We start from the raw sequence: 27,834 nt of genomic DNA on the forward strand, positions 1-27,834 counted from the left end.
GTTACTGTGCTGCATGTCCAAGTTTAAATTTTAAATAATTTTTAGGGCATTTTACGAATGAATGCATGAAAATTATCAGTGGCAAATTTTAATTTCAATATTTAGAAGAAAATGTAAAATAATATAAAATAACTGCTTGTGTGTTGTAATTGCATAACCTACTGCTCTCAATATCTTCCTTCTTTTTGAGGATTGAGGATGATTTGCTTCCATTATATTTTGCAGGTTCTGATGTGACTCCTTGAGGACGTTGTGGGATGGCACACTTTACCTCAGATGCAGCAGGAGGTGTATGGCACGATAAATAAGGAGTTTGATAGAAGATATGTTCCTTCTGCTCTTTATGCTAGGTTTCCATTGGCAAAATATAAGTTATTCCCAGAGGACCAAAGAGAAAATATATTGCTCTGTGCAGACTTCAGTACTGTGTGTTAAATGTGAAGATGTTATTCCTTGTTTATCAATAAGATGATGCTTCCAGTTATAATTGGTTTGTACTATTGGCAGACTTTATAGATTGATATGCCCAGTGATTCAGTGGATGTACATTTTCAAGGTTCCTTTTATTGTCACATAATATAATACATTAAAATATAACATACATGATATGCTTCATCTGTTGTCTGCTGTAAGGCAGATAAAGTGTCACCATTAGTATTTCTCGACACCCTTACAGTCAGAGAGAAAGAGAAGCAGAAGAGAGTCCCTCAGAGTCACTGAATGTCCGTGGATTCACCTCCAGTGCACTGGCAGCGTCTGTAACCACAGGGACTCCTGTGTGAGACTGGCTAAGGCCCTGGTTTTTCCAGGGGATGGCATTTGATTGGTTGTCAGTAGGATGTACTGCATTGAGCTTGAGTGGGCAAATTCGACAGAGCACACTAGTAGCCCTTGAAGAAAGACATCTCTCAAAACGTTTGCTTGTTTCTCTCCAACATGTTCCCACATCCTCCAGGAGAGGGCACCAGCCTCATTTCTGGAAACATTTGGAGTTTCCTTGACACCAAGAGCTGTCTGGGCTCGATATACTCACCAAGACAGCTTTCAGACTGACAGCTCGTTTCTCAAGCAGATCAGCCAATTCCTTACACACTGGCACCTTCTCTTTGATAGTGGGAAGACCAAACTAACATGACCAAGCAGCTGCTCAGCAGCTTTACCTATTCCCTCTCACCCTTCACTTAATTCTCTGCCAGTTTCCCATTCCATATGGAGCGGCACAGTTAGTTTAGTGGTTAGTGTAATACAGCGTCAGTGACAGGGTTTGAATCCAGCGCTGTGTGTAAGGAGTTTGTACGTTCTCCCTGTGTCTGTGTCTTCTGGGTGTTCCTGTTTTCTCCCAACCTCTAAAACATACGAGGGTTGTAGGCTAATTGGGTGTAACTGTGTGGCAAGAGCCTGTTGCCCGTGCTGTATGTTTAAATTTTTTTAAATCGTAGTTCTTGGTTTCTTAAATTTTTAATTTAAAAAAAAATGGTAGAAGCTGATTCTGGACATTGAGACCCATGCCACCCAATTAACCAACCGCCGTGTCTATTTTGGAGATGGGAGGAAACCAGGGAAAAGTCACACAGGTCACAGAGAGAATGTACAAACTTTTTACAGAAATTGTTCCAACGAAGCTGAAGCAACATCCCCTCAACTTCTAACAGCTATTTTACAACTGGACTCTTCATTCACCTCAGCAAGAATACATGCTGAGTGAAACACACAGAAATGCTGGAGGCACTCAGCTGGTCTTGAAGTGTCCATAGGAGGTAAAGATATATTACGGATGTTTAGGTCCTGAGCCCTTCTTCAAAGTATAAGCAAAGAATAGGAAGGCATCAGAAAGACTGAAGACTGGCAGGGAAGGAGTCCAGACCAACAAAAGGTGTAAATTAGATATGATAAGAGGAAAGGTGAGAATTTATTTTGGCTCTGTGAATGGAGACAGATGGAAAAGGGAAAAAAGAGAGAGGGAGAACGGGGGATATGAGTTGGGGAAGAAGGGGGCATGTTTAGCAGAAGCTGGAGAAGTCGATGTTAATGCCCTCCAGTTGGAGAGTGTCCAGACAGTAGATGAGGTGTTGATCCTCCAGTTTATGGGTGGTCTCAGTCTGGCAGTGCATGAGATAAGGACAACACATCAGCAAGGGAATGGGATGGGGAATTGAAATGGGTTGTCACTGGGAAATCCATGCTCTACTTTCCAGCTGTTGCACCTCAATTACAGGAGAAATCCTAGGGGTGGCTCATGGGGGTGAGAGGGTGGGGAGGTGGACAGGACCCAAGGAGTCACAGGGAGAATGGTCCCTGTGGAGAGCAGAAAAGTGTGGGGTGGGCAAGATGTGACTAGCGGTGGAATCTCATGGAACATGAAAAATGATGCGAAGGTTGGAAGGATGAAAGATTCAGGTCAAGTGAATGCTAACTGTTCCATCTGGGAGGAAGCAGAGTGGGAAGTGGTGAAGAAAATGAAGGAGGCAGGCAAAGCAAGTTTCCTCAGAAGAAGGATATTTTATAGGTCGTGAAGTTAAAAGCCTCGTCCCAAAGACAGATGGGGAAGCTGAGAGAAGGGATGGCATCCTTACAAGAGACAGGGTGGGAGAAGGTGTAGACTAGATAGCTTCATGTTTGTTTTTTTATGACTGATGTTCAAACACCTCAGGTCACGTTGTATATCAATATAACTCAATCTTTCACCATTTAAATAAAAGGTAAGGGTTCTATTATTGTCATGTAATACTACATTTTAGAATGTAACATACATGAAATTCTTTAACTTTTGTCTACCATAGACAGACAGTCACCACTTTGTCTAGCTCCCCTCACAGCAACCTACAGCACTTGGTGTTCCTAGGCAGTCTTTCCTCCAAGGACTGACCAGTCCTGTGCCTGCTTAGCTTCTGAGATCAGACAATCCCACGTGTATTCAAGCTATTAGGTGCTGTTCATACTTAGGATTGACCATTTTAATAATCTGTGTTTATTGCTTATTTATCTATTTATCTATCTATCTATTTATTTATTTATTTATCTGTCTGTTAATTTATTTACAGCACAGTAGAAGCTAATTCTGGCCACTTAAACTGATTACACCCAAATTAACCTACAGCCCTTGTACATTTTTGGAGGGTGGGAGGAAACCGATGGGGAGTACATACAAACTCCTTACAGACAGTGCAGGAATCAAATCCGGGTAGCCGGTAATAGAATCTCTGTCCTACCTCCATCCAGGTTTTAACCATTCAACAAGTACTTTATTCAAACTTGTTTTGGGTCCAAAATGGATATCCCTCAGTTTGGGATATCCCTCCATGGGCACTTCACGAATGTGAATGGTTATCATTCATCTCTATTCACTATAGAACACCACCAGTCACATCCTGCTAATTTAAATATCTTCCTGCTCTCCAGTCTCTCTTTTTCCCGCCTCTCAACTGGTTTCCTAAGTGAAGGATTTCCTTTCAATAGCTCAAGTAGCCTTAAGGAACCTTTCCAATACCTTCAGTCATTGATCAATCATATTGGCATACAGAACCCCAAGCCTTGGTTACCTTTTACTACCTATGGATACTGCATGTCCTGCTGAGCTTTTCCACCATATTTGTTGCAATGAAATCAGTCATATGCCCTGTTCACTACTTTAGAAAATAATAATCTCCAATTCTGTAAATACTGTCTTTTAAAGGTTATTAATAATTCAGTCCTTTTTCTTCAGAAACTAATGTTTCAAAGTATTGAATATCTTCTGATGGTGAAAGTAGTGTATGAGTGGACGTGCTAGCTCCCATTCATGATCAAAGCACTGAAAAGGAGCCTTCAGCTTCCATCTCTAAAAGTAGCATGTTGTCTTTGCTAATCCTGAATGGATGTTAACAACACCAATAATGTTTTCCTTCCCTGCTCTGGGAAGATTCAAACCCTCCAAATATATTTGGATCCAGAGTGGGAGGGATCAGTTCTCTCTGAAGGTAATGACTGGTGCTATGCCAGTTTGATTGACTGTTCCTCCCTTAACCTTTCAACCTCTCTGTGATGTTTCTTTTAAATAATAAATAAACTTAATTTTTTAAAATATTAACAATATTTTATCAACAATTCATGACCTCGTGGTGCAGCCATTTTTTTGTATCTAACCCAAGGTGCTGCACTTATCTCCGATTCCCTCTAGTGGTCAGGAGTATCACTAGCACCCTATTACCACACTCCTTCCTCCAGAGCTCAAAGAAATACCTTTGATGCAGATTTTGGCCATTTGCCCTAATATTTCCTTCAATTTTTGTTTGATAATGCAAATTGTAAAGTAGATCAATTCCTTACTTAAGGGCATAAAAAGAATGATAGAAGTGTGTCCTGGTTTTGCACTATTTACTGTTTTATTGTTTATATTAAAACAAGCATGTTGACAGCATGGTATAATTTTATTTATTGATAGTGTAGGAAACCGAAGAGCTGTATTAACTATCTTTAAAAGAAGATTTGCTTCAGGTTGTTTCAATTATTGCGATTGATCCTGATGTGATGAATGTGCTACCATAGACTATCTACACGTTAGAGGGATTTAAAATCAAGCAATGACTTTACAATAATATAACAATGTTTCTTTAACTAGAATATGTGTCTAAATTAAACCCTACAGTTTCTTCCAACCTTTGGGGAAGATTAAACTGAAATGTTTGAGGGACAAGGCACAGAATTTCTGTTACTTAATCATGGTTAAACATGCAATAATTAACTTCTTCCATTACGGTATTATCTTTGGAAAAAAGGACTGTGGGTGTTGCAACACGTTGCCAGTGCTGTAAGTAAACATTCCCTTGTGGCTTGAAAAGGGGCAGTGATTCATATGAAGCAAAATTTGGGGTGGGTAATGGAAAATTTAGCTGGAGACAGATTTTTTTTGAATATTTTATTTTTGATTTTCAAAGACTCATAAATCCAAACAACACAATCAACAATACTATATAACATGCAGAGTCTAGTTTTCCCCTACCCCTCTCCCCTCTCTTCCATACCTTAATGCAACAAAGAAAAGATTATATAAATTAAACAAATATCGGTGAAGTCATAAACCCTTAAGAAAACCCCCCAAAAAACCTAAAATAAAAAAGATAAGGAACAAAATACAAGAGCATGTCACCTGTGCCATTACCCACTTCATTGATCTTAATCATTTCACTACTGACACGGATTGTTGGATTTCCTTTATTCAGAAGGGGTAGAATTATATCTGTGGACCAATGTGCTGCAGATAGGGTTGCCACACCCTAACAAATACGTCATATTTCCTCCTTAAATTGTGCGTGATTTTCTCCAGGGGAATATAACTCTGTATTTCCGTATTCCGTCGTGTAATATTTAATTGGGAGTCGGACTTCCACATGACCACTACACACTGCCTGGCAAGGAAACCTTCACAAACTGAATTTGGTAGTTGAACAATTTAAAACTCATATCCATAATGTTTCCCAGAAGGTACAATTCTGGATCCCGTGGAAAATCCACTTCTGTGATTTTTTTTCAGAATGTTCCCCAGGTCCTCCCAGAAGGATCTCACTTTTGTACACAGCCAGGTTGAATAGATAAAGATTCTGATCTCCACATCACACATAAAGCACATTTCCGAGATTTCTGATTTAGATTTATGTAATTTTTGTGGTGTGAGGTAAAGTTGATGCAGTGAAGTGGTAGTGCAACAATCTATACCTGGTACAGACACAAATCTGACCAGCACCACTCATGGATTGTTGTTCCCAAATCTGTCTCCCACCTTTCCCTCAACTTGTGTAACCCTGGCTTCGGACCCTCACTTTGGAATAGGAGGTACATCATAGAGATAAATTTATGTGCATTCCCCTTTCAAATTAGAATCTCCATGTCACTACACACGGCAGGCCACAGACAGTCTCAAATTATCCCTTAAAAAAGATCTTAGCTGAAGATAGCAGAATAATTTTTTTTAAGACAATTCATATGTATTCCTTAGCTGTTCGAATGACATAAGCTGCCCTTGTTCATAGCAATCCTCAATACACCTGATCCCCTTCCAGCACCAGGTGTCCAGTCATGCATATTAATTTGTTCTGGGTCAAGAGCACTTTAAAAGATATCCCCACCTTTATTTCGGTACGTTGATTTATTTTTGACCAGTTACTTGAGGTTACCAGTTACTTAAATTCCAAATAACAGGGGTTTTACTCCAGACTGTGGAGCAAGCAGCCTTGGCCTCCTTGTAAACAGGCGCCATGCCATTGAGCAGATGTTTAGAGGCAATGCACTCACATCCATTGCTGTGGATGGCAATGCACTCTACGGCTCTCTGAAGGACCATCAGGTACCTGGACTCCAACTTGCACAGACTCTGGTTGTCTATCAACCATGGAGTGTCAATCCAAGGAGAGGGAGACACTTCAAGTCTTTCTGGTTTCTGAGAATCTCCGTTGTAAATGGCCATGAGTCAAGTTGGCAGACTGAAGGATCCTGGCAAAGGAGGCCCATCACTGCAGTATGGAACTCTGTAAACACACATCCATTGTTGTAGCTCCACAAAAGAAGGATGCTTGTGAGTGCTCCATACTCTTAAACCATGCAGATTTATCTGATTAAACCTGATGTGTAGTTGTAGGGTTCAGCCACACCCTGTCAACCTAATTTTAAGTGAATCTGCCTTTAATAGGAAAAAAACATGGATTCCATGTGGGGGCATATATTTTACTGGCAATTTCTCAATAAATCCTTCCAAATTCTTAAAAGAGTTTAAAAATCTGTCTCCAGGGAAGATCCAAAGTGGTGGCAGAGGGACAGTAGGTGCAACTTTGAGCTCCCCAGTGAAGAGAAAATAAAAAAAATGAAAACTCTCTCAGGAAAAAAGACCTAGAAAAAAAAAGGAAATCATCAAAACAAGAAAAAGAGGAAAAAAAATGGACAGAAAGCAAAGGACAGCAAATCTAGAAAATATGGAAAAGTTGGAACATGGAAGAAACTCATCTTGTGGCAACCAGGACAGAGAGGCCGACCTTGGGCCTACACAGAAATTGGCGGCAAGAGCGGAGTTCCAGACCACCCTGTGGGAAGATAGCTCACTCAGTGGGATTCTTCAGAAAATAGATCTCAGAAGTGCTGGGACAGGATAAAATTGAGGGAAAATTAGAAATTGAGAGGGCCCACTGGTCACTTGCCCACCACCACCCCCACCCCCACCACCACCACCTGGACCTAGATCAATAACCCTGCTCCATCATGGTCAAAATTCTTACCTCCAGGACAGAGAGAGAATTTTGTGGATGGCGGCAATGAGGCAAAGGAAGGAGAGCCCGGCAGAATACAGAGGAAAGAAGATCCTCTTCTATCTGGACATAGTGCTGCACTGTTAAGGTGCAGAAAAGCAACTGGCAAAAAAAACGGAAAAAAAATATGTAAAAATTACAGGTTTAAAATTTGCATGCCTTGCAGTTAGCTCGCCAATCAACGCAACACACAATCTCAAGCAACCAAAAAAATCACTTATTCAGAATCTACCTAACTCCATAGGTGCTAGATGCCAAGGGTTTACTGTACATAAGGAGTGTCCCTTCTTACAGTTCTCAGATTAAACTTATACTTCTGAAAGCAGTTTGTGCACTTGTACAGTTCCTTTGACAGATCCTTCAGAAGATGTGAAAGTATTTGTTAAATACTTTGAAATAATTAGAAATGAAGGAAATGTTGTGGGGAACATGGCAACTAATTCTACAAAGAGCAACACATAAGTGTATCATTGTCTGTAGTACCAGGGATAGCCTTCAACTTTTATTTGAAGTTGTGCTGTGGAATCCTTCAAGCTAATCTGGCACAAATGACAGTGGTTTAATGCCTGTCTCCTGGAGATTTGTGGTAAAAGGTCTTCATTGGACCCTGATCCCAAAATTGCTTTCAATTAATTCTGGAAACCAGACCATTTGCCAATAATCTTTCTGCTAGTGTTTAGCTGGGTGGTCTGTTTTGATTGGGATTCAGAAAATAAATATTTAATCACTTTGGACGAACTGAAGAGGAGAGTCTCTCTGTCCTGGTAGAAGATCTGAAATATCAAATGCTCCGATCTGCAAACAGTGACAAGTCCAAGGTACAAACTGTTCCATCGAGTGTCTCTAGTAAAGCACAAAGATCATGATACTTGGTATTGTGTTTTGACAGCACTTAGCAAAGACTTTGTAATACTTCAAAACAACATTCTATGAGCTGTTTATTTTGCAGAGACACCACATGACCAATGATAGGTCAGATTTAACTTTGGGGTTTCAGAAAACAATGAATGGAGCAGATTGATTTTGACATGTGCTTATTTCATAGAACACAGAGCATAGAACGTTACAGCACAGTACAGGCTCTTCGGCTCTCGATGTTGTGCTAACTTATATATTCCTACCAAAAAAAACCGAAACCTTCCTCACCTCATTATCCTCTATTTTATTTTCATCCATGTGTCTGTCTAAGACTCTTAAATACCTCTATTGTTTCAAACTTCACACCACACCAGGCAATGCATTCCAGACACCTACAATTCTCTGCATTAAATAAAGTGCCCTCGATGTCTCCCCTAAACTTTCCTCCCTTCACTTTGTAGAGCTATCCCCTGGTGTTTGTTATTCCCGTTCTGGGAAAAATACACTGGCTGTCCAGCTTTTCTATGCCTCTCAGAATCTTGTAGACCTCTCTTTGCTCCAAAGGTAGAAGTCTAAACTTGCCTCATATAAGTTGTCTCCCAATCCAGGCAACATCCTGGTAAATCTCCTCTGCACCCTCTTCATAGCTTCCACATCCTTCTTATAGTGAGGTGACCAGAACTGAATTCAATATTCTAAGTGTGGTCTCACCAGAGATTTGTGTAGTTGGAACATGACCTCTTGACTCTTGAACTCAGTCCCCCTATTAATGAAGCCCAGCATCACATCGGCCTTCTTAACTATCCTATCAACCTGCGAAGCCACCTTGAGAAGTGTATGGATTTGGACCCCAAGGTCCCTTTGTTCCTCCACACTGTTAACTATCCAACCATTAACCCTGTACTCAGCCTTCTGGTTTGACTTTCCAAAATGTATCACCTCACACTTAACCAGATTGAACTCCATCTGCCACTTCCCCCCCCCCCCAACAACTCTGCATTCTGTCTATATCCTTTTGTAACCTGCGACAACCTTCAGCTCCATCCACAACTCCTCCAACCTTTGTATCATCCAGAAACTTACTAACCTGCCCTTCTGCTTCTTCATCTCAGTCAATTATAAAAATTACAAAGAGCAAGGGACCTAGAACAGTTCCCTGCGGAACTCCACTAGTCACTGACCTCCAATAAGAATACTTTCTATCCTCTATTACTCTCTGCTTTCTGCATGCAAGCCAATTTTTAATCCACACAGCAAAGTTTCCGTGGATCCCAAGCCTCATGAGTTTCTGAAAGAGTCTCTCATGGGGGACCTTGTCAAATGCCTTACTAAAATCTATATAGACCACACATCTACCACTCTACTTTCATCAATTTATTTTGTTACCTCTTCAAAAAACTCATTTAGGCTCGTGAGGCATGATCTTCCCTTCACAAAGCCATGCAGACTATTCTTGAGTAGACTGTACTCCAAATGCTCATCCTGCTCTTTCCCAGCTTTGAATCAAAGGTTTCCCCCACACTGATCCAATGCTTTTATTTCCAATTCATCTGATGAATGCAACCCCTCACCATGTTCTTAGTTGTACAAATGTCGTGAATCTCCAAAGGGTACACAATTGTGAATGGTTTAAAAAATGCTTTTATTCACAAAAGGAGGGTTACTGAAATGTAAACCTTAATTTATATCTCTGCTTTAACACTTATAATCTCAAATGTAATTTGATATCAAATGCCATTGCATCTCTCAGCACTCATGTTATAGAGCCAGAATTATTGTCTTCAAAGGCACTCAAAAATTCTTTTTCATGTAGCCAAAATCCATGCCTACTGTCCACAACTGCACCGCCCCCCCTTGACCTTTTCCCCACCTCAGTCTTGTTTGATATCTTCTAACCAATGTTACTTGCAAAGTTTGGGAGATTTATGTCTTTTGAATTTGTACATCACGCACAAAGTATCTAAGGTTCATTCACACAAGAATGATGTGATCTGAATCCATTGCTACATACTGTGTGCTTATCCCACATTATCCAAGGCTTAATTGATTTCAAAATGTGGGTAACTGATTTACAGAGATACCTCAGAAACTTGGCTTCTTGTTTATAAATTAACTTGAATTTCAGACCTTGACAGAAATTGGGTTTTCTCCATCGTCCTTTCTCATTCCTTCTATAACACTAGGGTGCAGATTTTTTTTGCTCCATTTGCAGAATGTTAGTCAATACTTTTGTTAGTGGAACAGCATTTTTTAATTATGTTGCAAGAGTGTATATTGGACCCAGTCCCTGGATCTGCAGGTTGAATGTTTGGGGATCAGGAGTGCACTATTGTAAGGGTATCTGTGGGTTTAAGATTCAGGAGTCAAGCAAAATCAATTGGAAAACAATAGTGGAGATTGCCACACAATATAAGATCCAGAAGTCTCAGATGAATGTGTTTTAGTCCAGAATCAAGGCAGTAACTTTGGATGAAAATCCTGTCAAGCCTGTTAACTAGATTCAAAATTACTTTAAAGTGTAGTTGTTTGAATAGGAGGCAGGGACAAAGTGGCTGAGTAAATAGTAGTAAGTGAAACACAGAAAGTCTGCATATGATGAGATTGTAGTAAAAATACACATAAATGCTGGAAGAGCTCAGCTGGTCTTGCAGCGTCCATAGGAGGTAAAGATATATTACCAATGTTTTGGGCCTGAGCCCTTCTTCAACATATAAGCAAAAAGCAGGCGGGCATCTTAATTAAAGACCTGAGATCAAGCAGGAAGAATGGGAGCAGGAGGAGTTGAAACCAACAGCCAGAAGGTGTTAATTGGATATGATAAGAGGAAAGGTGAGAATTGATTTTGGCTCTGTGAAAGGAGACAGAGGGAAAAGGAAAGAGAGAGAGACAGACAGACAGACAGACAGACAGAACTAGAGGGAAGGAGATGGGGAAGAAGAAAGGGGGGGAGTTTATCAGAAACTAGAGGTTGATGTTAATGCCATCCAGTTGGAGGATGCAAGATGGAAGATGAAGTGTTGTTCCTCCAATTCGTGGGTGGTCTTAGTCTGGCAGGACATAGACAATGGACAGACATGTCAGCAAGGGAATGGGATGGGGAATTGAAATGGATGGCCACTGGGAGATCCACGCTATTGTGGTGGACAGAGCTGAGGTGCTCAACGAAGAGATCTCCCAGTCTGCGTCCAGTTTCTCTGATGTAGAGAAGACCACATGTAGATATAGAGTGAATAGTAGTAACACAGTGATGAGCATGAATGCAACACATACATTGCTGGAGGCCATAGATAGCCAATGTTTCAGACCAACATCATTCATAAGAACATAAGAAATAGGACCGGGAGTGGGCCATCTAGCCTGTGTCGAGCCTGCTCCACCATTCAATAAAATGATGGCTGATCATTGAGGCAGGTTGACTCAACTTCACCAATCTGCCTTTTTCCCATATCCCTTAATTCCTATCTATCTAAATGAACCTTAAATACGTTTAATGAAGTAGCCTCAATTGTTTCCCTTGGAAGAGAATTTCACAGATTCACTTCTCTCTGCAATAAAGTTTTTCTGCACGACAGCATGTTGCAGTCCTTCACCATTTAAATAATAATCTGCTCTTCTATTTTTCCTAACGGTGGATGACCTCACATTACTAATATTGTACTCCATCTGCAGACCTTTGCCCACTCACCTAACTTAACTATATCCTTCTGCAGCCTTTCCACATCCTTTGAACAATTTGCTTTTCCACTCAATTTAGTATCATCTGCAAACTTGCTCTACCCTCTGTCCCCTCTTCAATATAAATGGTGAACCGCTGTGGACCCAGCACCGACCCCTGTGCCACCCCACTTACCACTGTCTGCCAATCAGAAAAACACCCATTTATCCCGATTCTGTGTTCTGTCAGTTAACCAATCCTCAATCCATGCCAATATATTCTCCTGACTCAATTCATCTGCATCTTATTGATAAGTCTCTTGTGCGGTACCTTATCAAATACTTTCTGGAAATCCAAAAATATAACATCAACCTGTTCCCCTCTATGTACCACATGCATTATACCCTCAAAGACCTCCAGTAAGTTTGTCAAACAAGTCCTGCCCTTTCTGAATCTGCCTGATGGAACCCCTATGTTCTAAATGTCTTGCTATTTCATCCTTAATGACAGCTTCAAGCATTTTCCCGATTACAGACGTTAAGCTAACTGGCCAATAGTTACCTGTCTTCTGCCTACATTCCTTTTTAAAAAGTGGCTTGACATTTGCTGTCTTCCAACCTGCCGGGACCTGCCCAGAATCCAGAAAGTTTTGGTAAATGATCACCAACACATCGACTATAACTCATGCCATTTCCCTCAGTTCCCTGGGATGCATCCCATCAGGACCGGGGATTTGTCCACTTTCAGTCCCATTAGTTTGCTCACCACTATCTCTTATGTAACAATTATTTTATCAAGGCCCTCACCTCCCTTTGCATCCTTATCACCACTCTTTGGAATGCTGGACGTGCCTTCCACCGTGAAGACTGACACAAAATATCTGTTCAATGCCTCGGCCATTTCCTTATTACTCAATATCAGTTTCCCTCTCTCATCTTCCAAGGAACCTATGTTAACTCTAGTCACCCTCTTCCGTTTAATGCATTTATGATTTTTTTGCTTTTTTAATATTTTGTGCTAATTTACCTTCATAATCTTCTTCCCTTTCCTTGTTTCTTGTTTAGTTCTCCTTTGTTTCCCAATTCTTCAGTTTCCCACTCTCTTGGCTGCTTTGTACACATGAGTTTTTAATTTTATACTTTCCTTTATCTCTTTAGTTTATCAAGGCTGACTCTTCCCTCTCCTGCTGCTCTTATTTTTAATGGAAATATATTTTTGTTGAGTACTGTGAAAAATCTCTTTGAAAGTCTTCCACTGTTCCTCAACTGGTCTGCCAACTAGCCTGCGCTTCCAGTCCACGCTAACCAATTCCTCCCTCATCCTGTTGTTGTCACCCCTGTTCAAGCATAATACACTAGTTTTAGATCTAACTATTGCATCCTCTGTCTGTATGAGAAATTCAATCACATCATGATCGCTGTTTCCTAACTATTAGATCGTTAATTTTACTTATTGCACAATACTAGATCTAAAATAGCATTCTCCCTTGTTGGTTCCTTAATATGCTGCTCAAGAAAGCTATCTCTCATGCATCCTATGAAGTCATCCTCCGCACTTGATTTTCCCGATCTACATGGAAGCTAAAGACCCCCACGACAACTACCATTCCGTTCTTACAATGCCTCATCTATCTCTCGGTTTATTGCCTGTGCTATTGTTATTTGGTGGGTGATAAACAACTCCCACCAGTGATTTTTTTCCCTTTCCTATTCTTAATCTCAAACCAGATGGACTCAATATTCTGCTCTTTAGATCTTATATCGTCTTTCACTATTGCCCTGATCTCATCCTTAATTAAGAGTGCCACTCCACCACCTTTACCTTCCTTTCTATCTTTACATATTACCTGATACCCTTGAATTCCAAATCATGCCCATCTTGCAACCATGTTTCTGTGAGGCCACTAAATCATATGCCTGGGTACTGATTTGCGCCTCAAGTTCACAAACCTTGTTTCTAATATTACAGGCATTCAGATAAATTGTCCCTTTAGAGTCTAGTGACCTCTGCATCCTTTGCTTTTGACTTTTCTGCCCTCTATTTTTCTCTTTCCTAACTCTACCTTTGGTCTCTGTACCACATTCTTCATTCTTTCTTTGTAGGTTCCCAAACCCCTGGCCCATTAGTTTAAACCTTCCCCAACAGCACATGCAAACAATCTCCCCAGGACATTGATCCCGGCTGGGCCCAGATGTAGACCATTCTGTTTGTATTGGTTCCATCTGCCCTAGAACCAGTTCCAATACTTCAAGAGAAACTGAAAGACTCCATCCTGCACCACTGTTCAAGCCACATATTCATTCTAACTCTCCTGCTATTTCTACTCTGGCTACCTCGTGGCATCAGTAACAATGCTGAGATTTTTTTACTTTTGAGGTCCTACTTCTTAATTTATCTCCCAGCTCCCTAAATTTAGTTTGTTGGATCTCATCCCATTTTTTTCCCCCTGTATCGTTGATACCATATGGACCACGACAACTGGCTGTTCACCCTCTCCTTTCAGAATGTCCTGCAGCTGCTCTGAGACATCCCTGACCTTTGCACCCAGGAGGCAACGCACCATCTGGGAGTCCCATTAGCAGCCACAGTCTGTTTCCCTTACTACAGAATCCCCTATAACTATTGCTCTACCACTCTTTTTCCCTCCCCCTTGCACAGCAGAGCCAGTCAGGGTGCCATGACCCTGCCTACTGCTGCCTTCTCCTGGTGGGTCATCTCCCCCAAAAATATTCAGAGTGGTATATCTGTTTTGGAGGGTGATGGCCACAGGAGATTCCTGCACTATCTTCCTGTTACTGCTCTTGCTGTTGGTCACCCAGTCCCTATGTTTCTCTACTCTCTTAAGCTGTGGTGTGACCAACTCACTAAATGTGCTCTCCACCACATTCTCCACAAAGTGAGTCCATGCGCAGCTCCAGTGCCGTCATGTGGTCTATCAGGAGCTGCAGCTGGAGAAACTTCCTGCACATGCAGTCCTTAGGGCCACTGGCAATCTCCCTGATTTCCCACATGCCACAGGAGGAGCATGACACAGGTCAGAGCTCACCTGCCATGCCTGAAACAAACCCCAGTAATTATATTAAATGAAAAAAAGAAAGAACTTGTCCCTTTCACCTATGCAGAAGCCTCTCTGAGCTGAAGCCTCTCCGTGCTGAAGCCTCTCTGTGCCGAAGCCTCTCCATGCCAAAGCCTCAGTGCTCCACTCCTTCTCTGCATTACTCACTTGCTGGAAAGAATTATATGTGGTTCCTGACACACAGAAGATTTCTTAACATTGTGTTCGCCATTTAATGTCTTCCTACCACTGATTCTTTCAAAAACAGGTCCAACCACTAACACTATATAATCAATTTGCAGATGGCTTATCTGAATATTTGTCTTGGGATGGTGAAGAAGAATTGCATTGCAGAGAGGTTTAGGACTCTTTGTCCTGTCCTTGAAGAATTTGGTAGTTAGACTATTGCACTGATCTTTGATGTCTCCCCTGACTATCCAGGTAAATGCACGACACTGCTCCTTGGCAATGGCACGATCACTGTGCAATGTTTCAGAATTAAATTCTTTCATGAATTTGCCAGCTCATAAATGTCTCACAGTCCAAAAGGGAGGGGTGTGTGTGTGTGTGTGTGTGTGTGTGTGTGTGTGTGTGTGTGTGTGTGTGTGTGTGTGTGTGTGTGTGTGTGTGTGTGTGTGTGTGTATGGTATGTGTGTGTGTGTGTGTGAGTGTGTGAGTGTGAGAGAACAGTTTCCTGAGATGGTGGAAGGCATCAGTAAGTAAAGTCTCTTTTGTTATTTGAATTTTGCATCTCTAAGTTATTTAAGAAGCCTCCCAAATAACCCAGAGATATAACCTGGTGGCAGCATTTAAGAGAACAAGAATAAAGCCATACAGTTGTTGATTGTAAGTCACTGAAATATAAAGGGGAAGAAGAGAAAAAACATTACTGAAAAAAAAAATGGCTGGAGCAATAGCAGTTCACCCAGTGATGGATTGGGAGGCTGAAGACACCCTCATTGACTCGCGATGTGCACAGCTTCATAAAACCAGAGGAAATGGACCAATGGCAATTTTTCTCAAGCAAAATTTTTCAGTAACAATTGGGTCTAGAGCAGTGATTTTCAACCTCCCCTTCCCACTCACCAACCACCTTAAGCAATCCCTTACTAATCACAGAGCACCAATGACATGGGGATTACTTAAAGTGAGATGTGAGTGGAAAGAAGAAGATTGAGAACCACTGTGCTAAGCTCAATAAAAATTTTTGGGAAAGAAAAGAAAATTAAAAGAAGCTTCCTGGGGTAGTTTCCCATTCACCACGAGGCAATATTAAAGCTGCAGATTCTAGCAAAATCTGCAGAGCTGCTTCTTTCATCAAAGTGGCAGGGTCAAAGGAGGCTGGACAATCTTTGTAAACAATTATAAATAAAAATAATTTCAAATATATTCTTGGAAAATAAATATTTATTCTTTTAGGACTATATTTCTATTAATGGTCCCTTTTATATATTTGCTATTGTTTTCCATTTCCTGTCCTGTTAAATTATTATTCACTGGTGTCTTGGAGAAACTGTACTTTCCTGCAGTTTTGTTTGATGGAGGAAGGAGGAACAGGATGACGTAGACACTGGTGAGACAATTCGAGCTCCAGTACTAGATAAGCTGGTCTCACAGACTCTTGGGAACCTCAGTCTAAGACAGTTCAAAAGGGACAGGGTGGTTTCAAAAACGGGAGTTCATGCATCGGATCACATAGAGCCTGGATGATCTCGCAAACACCCATTGACCTGGATAGTCAAGGACCTCCTGTCCCATTCCTCTAGTGGCCATATTGGCCACTAGAAAAAGCAAACCACTGGAGGGGAAGCAAGACATGCTCAGTCCCGAGGGTCTGCTTAAGAAGAAATGGAACGAGAGGAGAATCAAGTGAAAGATTTGGACTCAGAGGGAGACTCGGTGATTAGGAAGTTGGGTAGGACTGGCTAACCCACAAAAAGAGGGGAAATGTTAGTTTAAAATGGGGGAATTGTGTCAACGTTGATGGCAAAGAATCCCAAGATTAAAGTTGGTTTCTGGTGATCAAGCAATGCTAGTTTTTTTTGGCAGTGGAGAGAAATTTACAAGCACTAATATGGTCCTGTCAGTCTCATTAATGGAGAATTGAATGAGGCTCACTCAGCTGTGTTCCAGCACTGACCCCACCATCACTCCCATTTCCCCATTGGACCTGTTGTGGGCCTTGCTTGGTGAGGAGAATAATGCAGAACTAGATGAAGGCTAGAAATATACTTGTGCCCATGGATGGTTCCTGCAATATTTCTGAAGTTTTAGATGTTAGATCGCCAAAGAAATAGAGAATATCCATCCATCAAAACCTACAGGGGCTACAGGTTAATTGGTGTATTTGGGGACAGAAGAGCCTGTCGTTGTGCTGTACGTCTAAATCTCACTGTCAAATAGTGTGAATTTTCAGGCAGATTTATCAAGGTGAGAAATATGGTTTATTATTTTGGAGAACTAAATTATTTTACATAGTTTTATTTAACACAGTCACTTCCAGTTGTCGAATCATAAAAACTTTACAACATAGAGGAAGTCCCATTGGCTTTGAGACATCCCACTGTCCAGTTCCCAGCACACAGACTTTTGGTTCAGGACTTTCAAGAGCAATCATTTCAACCTGGGTTGTTTCTGTAACTTGGGCTTTCCAGGCTAATGTGGTCACAACAGCCTCAGTGATAACAACTTAGTTTTTAATGACATTAATGTACCTAACAACTAGCAGCTACGTCCAATCTCCTGTTAATGTTTGCTGAGACACACAAACACTGAAAGATCAAAAATACTTATCCTTGACTCTCTGCTGACATCAGTAAGAAACGATGGAATTAGAACTGGCTAGCCATCCCTTATCAGAAGTGAGAGATAAGTCAAGCTAATAAATGCTAGGAATCTGAGCCTCCGACAGCAGACAACCAAGATCTAACATCAAGCAGGTAAGAGGAGTTTTTGTTCCTATTGATTTCAGCTGCATTGTAAGAATATTGGTAAAGTAGGAACATTTTGTTTAGTGATACTTTGGATTTTTAGGACCTAAATGTGCAGTGGCTGAATGTCCAGTGTGTCACCAAATCTCATTTACAGGGACATAGTGGGTCCAGTTCCTTCCCAGGCCCAGCCCGATTTGTTTGAGTTGATGCTGAGACAGTAGCTCTACTTGAGTTCTCAGACTCTGGGGAAAAAGACCTGCAGGCCTCCCACTTTTAGGGGTGGGTAGGAACCTAGAATTGAACTGCAACGATAGTGCATGGATCTTGGGGCTTATCGGAAGTGGTCTTTGACATTGAGGAGTGCCACTGAAATCTGGGAAGAAATGAGATTTCTTAGCTTTACACTCTAGTCCTTATTTGTGAGAAAAAAAACTATATGTGTGGTGGAATGTATGACTGATGTGATGGATTTATCCTAGGAAAATCTCTGTAGGTAGTTAGATGGAACTAACAAGTCAGAAGCTACAATGTAAAGAAAATTGAATTCATATTCAGCTGAGTTTTGTACATAATTAAAGGCCATTTTTAATTCTTACAGCATTCAAATAAAATGTGAATAAGGTAACATTCGGCACAACGTAAATGTTGATTGAAAATAATGTAAAATTCCCTTCATCAGGCACATTTGGTGGAAGTGCAATGTAGTTCCTATTTCATTATCAATCAGTTCTCTAGCACAATGGCTGAGTCAATGTGGCGAGTGTTGTGAGACAGGAATCAGATGACATCGTTGAGATCACAGAGAATCACCTCTTGCTTCCCACTCATTTGCCATGCTCTGTTGCATACTTGAATGCATTCATTGGCCCTGACTCTACAGCTCAAATGTGGTAGAAAAGTGAAAGGAGAAACCGCTCTCTTGGGGAAGAGATTCTCCTTACTCAGGCATGATATTTTAGCTATGATCTGACCTCTGAGTCCTTTTACTTCAGTGCTGTAAAAGTCTGTAGGTAAAAGCATTACTTTTGATTGACTGTCTGGCCATTTCCCTGAGAATGTTCCCTCTGTTCTAGTCCCACATCTTAGAAGACCTTTTCACCTACCACTTGGAGTTGGAGACCAGTATAAAGTAATTGTGAGCTTCCTGAACATGTCATTAATTTGTCCCTTTGGTAACTAAATATTTAGAGATTTTAGATGCTCATGCTCTTTATAACTTGAAGCAACAGTTCTGCACTTTCCAGAAAGAAGATGAAGCTCTCAGTTTCAGAACTACTGAGGAGGCAAGGTCTGTACTTCCATCCCAATACTAGTCACTGCAGCCTATTTGCAAGGTTAAATAAAAAGGAACTTTGATATGGGATAATAGCTGGAATGTCAACTTTTTTTCAGTTTACAAGGGGGAAATGTATTCTCACGTCTGTCTTCTGCAGCATAGGTAGGAAAGGTTCAGAGGGACAGGGGCCAGGGCAACTTGGTCATCATGGATGAGTCAAGCTGAAGGATCTGTATCCATGCAGCAAAGCTCTGTGAATATCCAATGACACAGATTCTTTGATGGGATTTGCTAGATGGGTGGCTCACTTACACACAGCTCTGACCTGCCAACTTCATCCTGAGCTGAATGTAGCCCAGAGATGAAAGAATGTGCAGGCACTGAAGCCACATGTCTACCCCCTGTTCCTCTAAATGCTCACACTTTTCTCCAGATTACAGCATCTCCATTCTCTTGTGTTTCCTCAGTATTTTGTAAACTGCTATTCACTTCTGGTGACTTCCTTCACCTTCTTAATATGAATATATTCCATCTGATCTTCCTGTCTTCATCCCAAATTTTATCTTGTATTCTATTTCTTTATTTCCCATCATTATTATACCCTCTTAATCTTGTCATTTCAAAAAAAAGTAAAATCCTTTTTCTGACCATCTCAGTGGTTCAATATCCAGGTGTTTGGATGATCCAAAGGTTACCTGCCTCAATAAAGTGGCTGTCAGTTGCAGAGAATGAATCATTCTTCCATAATTTTCTCACCCATTGATGATATCTGCTCATGCACCAGGATTGGTGCATAGCATATCTCTCAGCCCAGAAATGGGCATGGAAGGGAAAACCATAATCTATTACAACTCTATTACAGAGCCAACAATCTGGGTTCAAATCCAGCACAGCATATAAGGAGGTGGTACATTCTCCCCATGTCTTCTTGGGTTTTCTCCAGGTGCTCTGGTTTCCTCCCATTCTCTAAAACATATAGGTTAATTGGGCAACACGGGTTTTGTGGGCAGTAAGGGCCTTTGACTGGGCTGTATCGTTAAAATTAAAACAAATATTTCCACTTCTGACAAAAACATTATGATCTGTCCGATGAAGATGGCTGATCATTTCTCAATGGACAGTAAGTCCGAGGGCTGTTGATGTCAAGTTGCAAGTTGACTGGGAAAGCATTGTTTCCAGAAAATGTTTACAACCATCAAGAGAGAGTGTGACATTCACCGCATCAGTTTGCTGGACATTTACACTTGGCAAGCTGTCATTCATGTTTACTCAAATTCTGAAACAAGGGAAATAGTTCCCAGGTAATAGAGCACAAAGATTACTTAAGCAGTAAAAAAAAAGATTAACACTGTCCTTTAATCCAGTGCTGTCTATAAGGTGTTTGTACGTTCTTCCTGTGTCTTCGGGTGCTCCCACCTTTCAAAGTGGGTTTGTGAGTAGCTCGTGGGCTGTAAGTACCAATTACTGTGCTGTACGTTTAAATTTTAAATGTTTTTTTTTCCATTAAAAATCTATAATTCCATCTACTCTTTTAATCTGGAGTCCAAGCACAGTACTGGAGATTGACATAAAGTTGAAAAGGTTATAGTAAGAAGGGCTACTGAGAGATGAAGACCAGCCTATGTGCTTATTGAAGGAGGGAAGAAGAGATTATGCAGTTTTTAATCTTTATCTTTGCTATATGAAGTACACTGTTTGACCTGCTGTTTTCCAGCATTGTGTGTTTAATGCAGTTTTAACTACATATCAAAAGCATTAGAAGTGGAGAGATCCTTCTTAGTTTGTTAAAAAAAAATCTGATTAATTGGGTTCAGGAGGAAAAGAGATTGGAGAAAATAATCTGACCAGGATCTGGAACAGTCTCTTATCAACTAATTCTGATATTGACAATAAACTTTCTTAAGAATTAATTCTATGTGTGAGTGGTGAATTATTTAAATCTAACAGTAGTGTTTCTGTTCATTCCATTTTCCAGCCTTTATAGAGGTTTGAGGACCTGCCGTTGTCATGAAGATATTTACAGTTGCTTTGGTGATCTTCCTGATTAAAGGTACAGAACATCGTCTTCAGACCAGCACGTCTTTAAACCAAGTCTTGAACCCCACACAAAGCTTTCAAATGAACACAAACAATGATGAAAACATGCAGCAAAACAAATCTCAGATCATTTAATTGTCCTGATTGATTTTTAGTTTGTAGGACGTTATTGAGAGCAGTTGGTATTGGAATGATTGCAGAGTAGGAAAACATCAATGTATTGGTGTGAGTGATAGAACATGGGTTCATTTCTATCACATGCTTGATTCATATACTGAGCTGAAATGCAAAGGGGAATTTTGCATTAATTGTTAACTCTGAGCCAAAAAAAATTATCCAGCTCTCTCCATCTACCTATGAAGGATGAATATTACAACTGGTGAATGAAGCACTTTGCCTTTGATTGTGTTTAGGGACCCATCTACATTAGTAAAGGAGTTCAATTATAATAGTGCATTGTCAATGGACCAGAGATTGAACTCAGGCTCTTGACCTTCTCCCCCACTCCCACCCTCTCAATGCAGGCTGGTCAAAATAGTTTTGGTATCCTGAGAAGACTACTAATTTGTGGCTCTGTTAGCCTGAGATAATTTACTGGATGGTCTTTTACTAGATCACAGACAGGTAGCATATTTTGATTATTATTGCTAAATCAGAAAAAAACGCAGGCTATTACATGTCACAGGTATTTTATTTGGCAAATTGGCAATGAGAGACAGTCCCTTGAATGTAAGGTTTTAATCTCCAATTGGAGGTTATGATATGAAACTCAACAGAATCCTTATCTAGGCCAGATGTATGGATATGAGGCTTGTCTGAGTGAGACAATAATATCTTTGTCTTCTATAGACACTGAGAAGACCAGATGAGTTCTTCCAGCATTTTGGTGTGTTTTTACTTGTCTGAGTGAGTGCCGGTATCTTGTATTTTCATGAAATGAGACACTGTTGATCAGCATGAACATGTGCCATGTGACTCTATTCAGGTGACTAAAAATCTCAGGCACCATCCACAGAAATGCTGAAGTTGAATGTTTACCCAATGTCCCAGGCAACATTTCTCCTTCAAAAAATGCCATTGCAAAATTCACACATTTAGAAATTTATGTTGAGAAACAAACTTGCTTCTCTACTAGTCTCCTTCTTCACTCCTTTAATTATAGTTTCAAAGATCTTGCTGTGCATAAAATGACTGCATCAAAACATTTATTATACCTATCTGCAAAACATGTGTTAACTAAATTTAGTATTAGAATTATATAAATTAGAGCTGGGCAAAACTGATGCTGGGTTAGGAAGGGGTAAAAATGCCAGATCCATGGATCATCGTCAGAGACAAACCATGACCTTGTGTAGGTTCTAGGTGAGAACACCGGCCTGTAGGAAAGAAACACCTGGTTTTCTTTAGCATTTTCCAGTTCCTCGTCTCATCCCAAATGATGCACTGCCAAGGGAGCACTTGAAAAGTAGTTGTCCAGTGACTGAGGAAATTGCCCACAGCAAAATCCCTGTCACAGCAGCATAGAAGAGAGCAGAAAACCTGCTCTTCTGCTGTTGATCGAGAGATCAGATATTGGCAGAGCGGCAGGAAGAACTCAATGTCTTTCAGAGTAGGGTCAGGGATCCTTCATACCCACCTGAAAATTCCAGGTTTATTTTCTGTGCTGAGACACTACAGGGTCATGGTGGATTTTTGTTCCTGATAGGTAAACTTTTTGACCTAATAACATATTGCTGTGCAGGTGAAAGGGTCTTGTCTCCACCACAGGGGAAAAGGCACACACCAATAAAGACATTTCACAACATCCTCTACATAGGATTTCCTTAACAGCCTTTCTTTTGTTCTTGCCCAGGGTCCCAGAGTGCAGCCATCCCTGTGGATGAATCCAAACCCAACATATCATTGAGCTGGCAGCAACCTTTTTGGGAGTTGTTCAAGATAGGGCACGAATTTGCTACTGCTGCTGTTGGAATACTATCCAAGTCTGAATTGGCTAAAACAGCAGTGTAAGTATTTCTCTCTTCCCTTCCCTCACCCACGCACACATGTACATGTGCACACATGCACTCACATATACAAACATGCCAACGCACACAGACACACATGTATATACATATAATCTCTCCTTCTCTTGATTAGCAAGTGAGGAAACATCCAAAAAATTAGCACCATTAAGGATAGGAGGAACGTTTGCCAAAGGATTCAGCAGAATTTGGAAATGAAAGAGTTTAATCTGGACATGTGAGGTCAAATGCCAGAGGAAAGTCTGCAAGAAATGGGAGGAGCCTTGGGTACATTAAGCAGCAGAGGGATCTCGTGATGCAAGGCCATAGCTATTTTAAAATGTAAACACAAGGAGTTGGGGTGTGAAAGAAGCTGTAAAAACACACTTGATGTGGGTATTGAGTATAAAAGTTGGCAAGTATGCTGCAGCTGTACAAAACTTTGGTTAGGCTTCATCTGGAGTGTTGTGTGCAGTTCTGGTCATTGCAGTGCAGGCGGGATGTGGAGGCTTTGGAGATGGTTCACCAGGTTACCTTGGATGAGAGAGAATAAGCCACGTGAAGATGCTAGACAAACTTGGAGCATTGGAGGCTGAAGGGGCAACATGACTCAAGAAAATACAATTATGAGGGGCAGGGAAAGGAGAGATAGTGAGAAACTTTTTTTTTTAACCAGAATGGAAATATCAAATACTTAGGGTAGAGCTTAAGTTGAGAGGGGAGGGGGAAGGTTTAAAGAAGATTTACAGGAAAAGTCTTTTTTACACAAGTTGCCTTTGGAAGTGGTAGAAGCCGACATGATAGGAACACTCAAGAGACATTTAGGCAGACACATGAATAGGCAATTGGGTGGCACAGTTGGCATAGTGGTCAGCACAATGCCTTTACAATGCCAGTAATCGGAACGCCTGCTGTCTGTAAGGAGTTTGTACATTCTCCCCATGTGTGTGTGGGTTTTCTCTGGGGGCTCTGGTTTCCTTCTACCATTCAAAAATATATCAGAGGTGTAAGTTAATTGGGAGGCATGGACTCATGGGCCAAAATGACCTTTTACCGTGGTGTATGTCTAAATTTAATTTCATTTAATTTAAACTTAAACTTTAAATTAATTGAAATGGTAGGATACAGACCATGCATAATTTAATTTGGCATATGGTCAGCACAGATCTCATGGGTTGAAGGATCTTTTCCTGTGCAGTATTATGCCATATTTTTATTCAAGAGAGGTACTACCTACTTGGGAAAGAAAGGACAGTGGGTAACAGGTGGAGGTAAAAGTTGGGGATATTTGAGTGACTTATTTGCATTCTTTTATATAAATTAATGTAAAATGTACAAATTTCATTTTATAACTTTTCCCTTCTCTAAAGAGGAAAGCTCGCAAACAGTACAGAAAAATTTGATACCCTGCTTGAAACGACAATAAAGGAGCTGTACAATTTGACAAAGGAACTGGAGTGGAAAGGAGTCCCTATCACTCAACATATTATTGAGCAGGGTAAACAACTGCAAGACAAATTGTACGCTGCTGGATCCCAGGTGCAAGAGGCGATTGGCAATGAAACCTACAATACCATTCAAGAGAAACTGGAGTTAATCCATAATGATATTCAACAGTATCGTCAAAACCTGAGTCAAATCTCCAGCCAATTCAATCAGACAATCAAAGACACCACCCAACAAGTGGAGGAATGGCACAAAAGAGTCAGCCTTTATACTGAGCCACTACGTGAAAAGATCAGCGGTCGTATTGACGAACTGAGGAAGTACCTTTCGCCTTTTATTCATGAGACCAAGGAGAAACTCAAAACATTCGACAATCTTGTTGCAAAATGGAAAGAGGCCCCATCAGCAACTAACTGATAAGCCTTAAAGTTACTGTCTGCTGGGTCCTGACTCTGATTTATATTAATTAGGAACAGCAGATACAAATTAAACTTTAATTCAATCACAAGGTGAAAGACACATTATTCAACTCCATTCCATATTCATCATTTATATAAACACTAACCTGTGTAGCAGCATAAATTGGCTTGAACTAAAAAAAAATGTTTTCTACCATTCATTTCCCCATGCATGAATATTCCTAGCAATAATTTTTGGAAACACCTAACAATTAATATTATTTTTTTATGGCATTGCACAAAGATTTAATCCTCATGGTCAATTTTTCCACCCATTGATACAACCTGGAATTTGTGGTGGGATGAAAGGTGAGGGATTCAATCCCAAAGCGATGTAAACTAAAAGCTGATGGCAACTTCAGAGCTGAGTGATGAAATCTGAAGTTGCCATCAGTTCCTAGCTGCCCTCCAATCTTCCACTTTCTGATTTGACTTGAATTTCAATTTCTGACAGACTTCTTGGTATACAAAAAAAACTCCAATTAAAATCTCGTGCCTTGTTGACTGAGAATTAACTGAGCTTTTCGAAGTATATAAAAGGATAATTTGAGCTGAACAACCTAGCCTGGTTATAATTTCTTTACAGTAGTCTTTTCAATATATTGTGCATTTAAGCTGAATTTTTATTTTAAACATTGTTTACAGCATTTTAGTTACTCACCTAATCAACATGCAATTTCCACATTTTATTGTGGGTAAAATGTTGAAAATGTTGGATTGTTTTAAAAATTCTTGGATTGGCATTTATTTCTTATTCTGTTTGGCTGAGTGGATTTCCATGTTGCTGAACTCAGCTATACCTTCTGTTGGACATCTGTGGTGCTATAGCAGTGATATCAGTGGTGAGCCTCATTCTTTGCTGGTCAGAAAGCCCATGGCATTGGGCAGGGATCTTCATTGGCCCATAGTGCCCCCCCCCCCCCAGCCCATACCAACCTGATTCAGCAAGCCTTCTAGAGAGGCGGAGCAAGCGGTAAGTGAGAACTCTGCCTCAGCTCTGGATTTTGACTCTTTCCCTTGGATTGTTTGCATGGGTTTCTGATGCCTTACTGCTGTTAAAGACATTTTAATGATTTTTAAATGTTTCTAGTCAGAGACATTTAAAAAATAGTTGCAGAATCATAGCCCCACAGGCTCTTCAGCCCACAGAATCTATGCAAACCAACAACCATCCATTTGCAGTGATCTCCCATTTTTTTTTAATCAAACCCCCCCCCACCAGATTTTATCCCTCCATAAATATAAAAGGGAAAATTACAAATGAATAAACCAAGTTAAATAGTTAAAGAAATTCGGGGGAATAAGTCCAATGTAATTAAAAACATTTGTGCAATGCAAAATAAAAATAAATCTCTATTTAATTTTCTACTCATGGTCAGTGGTCACGTTCAGGTTAATGGAGGCCTTGCTGCCCAAGCCCCACTGGTAGTTAAGCTCAAAACATTTGTTTCCCCCCCAGCCTCTGATATCCAGCTCTTCTTTGCATTCTCTGGTTCCGTGGAAAGGCACAAGGGTAGAGAAGGTTTCACCTGCAAAGACTACCTCATAACCCTCAATTTTCCTTTCATCCATGTGCCTGCCTAGGAGTCTCTTAAATGTACCTCATGTCCCAGCTTCCACCAGTACGCCGGCAAGGCATTCCAGGTGCCCACATCTCTCTGCGTTTAAAAAATAAACTTACCCCTGAAGTCTCTTCTAATCCTTTCTCCCTTCACTTTGTACAGAACCCAATGAGTAAACAGTGAGATCCTGGAGGAACTCAGTGGATCAGGCAGCATGGGTAGAAATGGGCAGACAACATTTTGGGTCAGGACCCTTTATTGAGAGTCTTGATGAACGGTCTCAGGCTGAAATATAGACCGACAATTTCTACCCATGGAAGCTGCCTGACCTGCTAAGTTCCTCCAGGATCTCACTGTTTGCTTAAGATTCCAGCATCTGCAGATTTGAGTGTTTCTCAACCTGAATAATGTGTAGATAATTAATGTTCAAGTAATTTGGTTGCGATCTGCTGAAAATTAATTGTTTAAGAAGAAGCACCTGAGATGGAAGAGAAGATGAAACTCAATTTGATCATAACATCCTGGTGCTGCTTAAGAGTTATTGGGTATGTTTTCAGGCTAATTGTTACCTTATAAAGTCTGACAACTAAGGGAGGAGCAGACAGAAATGAATGTAGTTCATTAGAGATAGTGTGGCTGGTATATAATGTAAAGGTCAGTGGAAGCTTCCTAAAAAAGAGATAAGCATAGATGAAATATTCTGGTTGCAGAGACAAAGAGGGAGCATGTTCTGGTGACAGATGGGTTGATTTTTGCCCATTCTTTCAGAGAGAATGTAATAGAGACGTTAAAATGCAAGTAATTGGCAAATTACTGTTGAATGCATTTGGACCAAACTATGAGGGAGATCTCAAGGAATGAGAAATATTTGTCAGATGTTGAATGTACAAATGGAGTGGAAGGAGGTAGTCATATATTAATATTCTCAATCAAATCTGAAAAATATTTTATCAATGCAAAAGCTATATAAATAATAGATATTAATAAAAATCCAATTAACAGCCATTAGTGGCCAATATTTGCAAAATTTGCTCTATCTGAAACGATGTAACAGTTTGCAATTCCTTTTTATTGGTAACTTAATTGAATCTTCAATACTAATATGAATGGTAAATTGAGGTAATGTCACTGAAGGATCCAAGTGAATCCTGAATGTGTTTACCAATTGTGTGTTGTATTCATTGTAACTTCTGGAATAAAAGTGACATGCTGAAGAACAGGTCATCTTAGTTTTTGTTCGAAATAAGTACAAAGCTTGCTGGGCCATTACCTGGCTAAGG

At 40.5% G+C, this 27,834-nt stretch overlaps 1 protein-coding gene across 5 annotated transcripts; it reads left to right on the top strand.

The window, feature by feature from the left end:
* Positions 1–100: 100 nt before the first annotated feature.
* LOC138741228 (apolipoprotein A-IV-like) lies at positions 101–27,759 on the top strand. 5 transcript variants are annotated; one of them, XM_069894980.1, is made up of 4 exons: positions 101–1,757; positions 21,024–21,098; positions 22,938–23,091; positions 24,459–27,759. In XM_069894980.1, exons 2-4 carry the CDS (start codon positions 21,056–21,058, stop codon positions 24,949–24,951), a joined length of 690 nt encoding a protein of 229 aa, XP_069751081.1. In that variant the 5' UTR covers positions 101–1,757; positions 21,024–21,055; the 3' UTR covers positions 24,952–27,759. The 5 variants fall into 5 exon arrangements, with proteins under 5 accessions (XP_069751081.1, XP_069751085.1, XP_069751084.1 ...); XM_069894984.1 differs by lacking the exon at positions 101–1,757 and adding an exon at positions 4,688–4,786; XM_069894983.1 differs by lacking the exon at positions 101–1,757 and adding an exon at positions 7,983–8,089.
* The last annotated feature ends 75 nt before the right edge of the window (positions 27,760–27,834 follow it).

The sequence above is a fragment of the Narcine bancroftii genome, chromosome 8 (genome assembly GCF_036971445.1).
Source record: "Narcine bancroftii isolate sNarBan1 chromosome 8, sNarBan1.hap1, whole genome shotgun sequence".
NCBI lineage: Eukaryota > Metazoa > Chordata > Chondrichthyes > Torpediniformes > Narcinidae > Narcine > Narcine bancroftii.